The following is a 3,907-nucleotide window of genomic DNA, read 5'->3' as shown; positions in this document are numbered from 1 at the left end:
GACGGCTCCATCCACCCGGCACCACATCTGCCTCCGCCACGCCGGTGTTCTTGACCAAGGTAGCGGCGGACGCCCGCGCAGTGGAGCTGCTACCCTCCATCGGCCTCCGATTCGACGGAAATGCGCGGAGAAGAAGGGATTGGAGAAGAGAACTGGCACTGGAGACAGAGTGGAGAAGACGAAGTGGCCGAGGGAGAGGGTTTTCTCTGTACCTGATTTGGGGGGGAAATGGTGGGGCGAGGGAGGCGGAGCAGCCGACGAAGGTTTTATACGTCCCTTCCGCTTCGGTACACGCACGTGACTTCGCCACGTACACGACGGTAGACCGAATACGTACAGAACAGTCGCGGGCCATACGGGCTTGTACGGGGCCTTTACGTATCTGTCAGAAACGTGAAATGATGAAACTAACCCTCAATCCGAACAGGTATCGCGTGATCTGAACCGTTGATGTGTTTTGACCATTCCACTTTTCGCCAGGGGGGGAGCACCGGAGCAGAAGCGCATAAGATGATGCATGAGTCCACTGCTGATGCCGCCAGTACATATATAATGGTAACAGTTCTTGTACTACCTGCATTGGAAATTACATGCTAATTATAAAATGCTACTTTTGTTGAATTATGTAAGTAGGACAGCTTATAGGCACTCACTTGTTGTTAAGTTTGCATTTCTTGCTGCGCCGGTTGTGACCTGGCTCTTTGCAAGCCCCGCACTTAATTTTGTGCTCGTCGTACGATAGAGGTCTTCCATTTTTAGACTTGGGACGGTTGTCATCATCTAAATTATGTGTACCTTTGCTCGATACTTTAATAGGATCCTGGACCTTAACCATGTTTCCTTCTCGGTCCTCCACATGTTCAACTGCTAATGAGCTTAGACAAATCGGAACAGCACCCACCGTACCCTCCTTGTCGTACTCAATCGCCTTTGCTATCACGTCCTTTAAACTGTCCTGTAACTGAGCCCAAAGTGTTGGGTGTTTGCATGCTGCATGCATAGCTTGCGAGGATAACACACTGACCTTGCTATATTCAATTCTATCCGCTGTACCTGACCAACCTACTCCAAACATATCACTCGTTCGCCTAGCAGGCAGTCCATTTCTTGCGTCTTTTGATAACCGACGAAGAACACAACACTTTGGAATTTCAGATATTTGCAGAACACATAGAACATGGAATATATGTTTGCAAGGGAGTCCTTTTCGAATCATTCTCCTGCAGCTGCACTTTATAGTTTCTTTAGGATTTCCCGGTGTATATTCCACGGTGAACTGCCTCTTTGGTTTATTATGCCATGCCACGACAAAAGTTTCAGACCCACATCCCAGCTTTCTTTCCAAAGTCACTATGCCGCCAACTGACCTCAAATCTAGCTGCAATATATAGAAGTTTGCCGGCGTAAACACGTGGGTAGCAAATACCTCCAGATCCCTGCAGCTTGTTACGGGCACAGGTAATGTCTGTGAGGCCGTGCAGTCATCATGCGCCTCGTTCTCACGGATGCGGGTAATGCAATTCTCATAGTGCAATATCATGTCCACCAAAGTCATTTCTCCATCAAGGTGCAGGTGAAGGCAGGAATTCAGACTTTCACTCCGCTGGTTGCTCTTCATACCAAGCCAAAAACCCTCTGTCAGAAAAGCTGCAGCCCACAGGTGCCTCTTCCTGTACATCCTCCTCAACCAAATTTCCGTGTTCTCTGTCTTCCATCTTTTTAAAAAAGCCTGCCATCTCTGCTCAAATTCGGCTATGGACGTGCTATAGTACAACATAGACCGGAACTACCCAACGACTTGTGACCGAGATGGATCTTCATATTTTTTTCAACATGCCAAGAACATATGCGGTGCAGGACATCGGGAAATACAGTGCGGATTGCACTAATCATCGCTGAGTCGGCGTCCGTAATTACACTCAAAGGCTTCTTCTGACACATTGCCTTCAGAAATGTTTGCAGCAACCACACATAAGTTTCTTCTTTCTCATCTGAAACTATGGCACAACCAAAAACCGTAGTCCTACGGTGATTGTTCAGACCAACAAAAGGTATGAATGGCATACGATAGCGATTCATCTTGTACGTGCTGTCAAACACAAGCACATCTCCATAGTCCTCATAGTCCTGTCTGGTGCGAGTCACACCGTAACATTCTCTTCAGCCGTCCTTCTTCATCCAAGTCATAGTCGAAATAAAAACTTGGGTCCTTCTCCTTTCTGCTGAGCATAATGCCTATGGTCGTGGCAGCATCACCCTTCGCAAGTAGTTTCCTCTTTTCCTTGCCGCAAAGGTTGTACAGATCCCGTCGGACGTACCCAACGCCGCCATACCATCCACTTCTGCTAATCATGGAATCCATTATGGTGTGCTTCCTAATACCTGCAGCTCCCATAGCTAAGATCTCAGCCTTCTGATGATCTCTGATTTTTCTATGCGACCAAAGAAAAGGTGTTTCATCCGCTCTTGCTAACGTATGACTGTGCTTGTCATCAAAACTATCAACATACCGTAAAACCAAGTTTTTCATTCAGCTTCACGGTCATGTGCGCCTCACGGTTGCATCGAGACAGTGGTCCGAGCCTCCGGCTATGTCCCTCTTCGGTCATCAACTTTGGATCACGCTCACCTTCCCTTGAACACAAAAAACGCACCGTAACGCCTATGTTTCGTAATTTTTTTGCTATATCTGACCTTATCCAATCTGATGCTGAATCCATTATCGTTGGCATAGCTGTTGTAGAATTCGAATGCAGCTTCTTCACTAGGAAAAGTCATCTCCTTTATCATCATGTACAACTCTATCGTATCCTCTGCCTGACAAGCTTGGCGAGGTTCGCGTCATCACCATCATCAACATGGGACTGTCACATAAAAACATAGCAGTCAAACTCTAATTTTTTTATGTGGCTATTAAAAAAAATTTGGTTTCCACAAAAAATTAACCAATACGTACCTCATTGCTATTCGACGGCTTTGCTTCCACATAATGTTTGCCAACTACTGACTCATCATAAAAACAATTCTCCATGTCGGATTCACCATAATAGTCATACACATTTTCAAGTCCAAATATTTCCTGCAAAAATTTAAGACAACAAGTAAATGTACCTCATTACTGTTTCCCACTTTCTAATGGTAATCTCATTTCATTGCATATCAAATAACAATTACACTACATGTACCTCATTGCTGTTTTCATCCAACTCAACATCATCACTAATATCTCTCTCATAATCATTGTCAATGTCGTCCATCTACATATTCAATGATAACATGACAATGTTAAAACATTTATCCTTCTGCATTTGCTTTCCATGAAAAAATTGAATATATCAAATACACTTACATTAATAATTGCTTCCATCCCATGCTCTGAGCTCATGGAATTATCTGACCTTGAACCAACGAAAATATTCTCCCTCCCTGACAAAGATTCATTACCAAGCCCCGTTCTAGAATTATCTGACTCATCTCCATGAACTCCAATTCCAGGAACATTCTCTACCTCACCAACAACAGACATCGTCTCATCCATTTCCTAGCTACAACAAAAATCTCAAATTCAGTACATCCGCATCAAATTCTTTCACAAGTTAAAATGACCCAACAAGAGGTGAGTTATCATGTACGTACCTACCAATCGATCGATGCGCCGGCCGGAGTAAACCTACACCCACCACAGGGGTCGATCGATGCGTCTGAGGAGGAAGAAGCCGCTAGGCCACGCTCAAGGGCAAGAGGAGCCGGCCCTAACCCTAGCCGCGCTCGCCAACACTTATCTGGTTGGAGCGATCAACGGTGACGGCGGAGACGGCCGGCGCGCCAGCGGCAGATCCCACCCGGGAGGAAGAGGAACCCTACCCCCACCAGCTCGGTTGATGCGTCGGGCTCGCGCTAGGGTTCC

The 3,907-nt window shown here is 46.0% G+C and overlaps 1 protein-coding gene across 1 annotated transcript; it reads right to left on the bottom strand.

The window, feature by feature from the left end:
- Window positions 1-2,801: 2,801 nt before the first annotated feature.
- Window positions 2,802-3,526, bottom strand: LOC139831671 (uncharacterized). The gene is made up of 4 exons (XM_071820986.1): window positions 3,350-3,526; window positions 3,186-3,257; window positions 2,957-3,079; window positions 2,802-2,864 (listed from the first exon to the last, which is right to left on the bottom strand). The coding sequence occupies exons 1-4, from the start codon at window positions 3,524-3,526 to the stop codon at window positions 2,802-2,804; spliced, it is 435 nt and encodes a 144-aa protein (XP_071677087.1).
- Window positions 3,527-3,907: the final 381 nt, after the last annotated feature.

The sequence above is a fragment of the Lolium perenne genome, chromosome 5 (assembly GCF_019359855.2).
Source record: "Lolium perenne isolate Kyuss_39 chromosome 5, Kyuss_2.0, whole genome shotgun sequence".
NCBI classification, from domain to species: domain Eukaryota; kingdom Viridiplantae; phylum Streptophyta; class Magnoliopsida; order Poales; family Poaceae; genus Lolium; species Lolium perenne.
The sequence above is the reverse complement of the archived record's forward strand: the minus strand, read 5'-3'. Positions and strand labels throughout refer to the sequence as shown.

Coding starts and splice junctions, on each gene's coding strand:
- LOC139831671 (XM_071820986.1), bottom strand. CDS start 3,526: ATGTCTGTTGTTGGTGAGGTAGAGAATGTTCCTGGAATTGGAGTTCAT. Junction 3,080..3,185: donor TGGATGAAAACAGCAATGAG/GTACATGTAGTG, acceptor AAATTTTTGCAG/GAAATATTTGGACTTGAAAA. Junction 2,865..2,956: donor AGCCGTCGAATAGCAATGAG/GTACGTATTGGT, acceptor TTTATGTGACAG/TCCCATGTTGATGATGGTGA.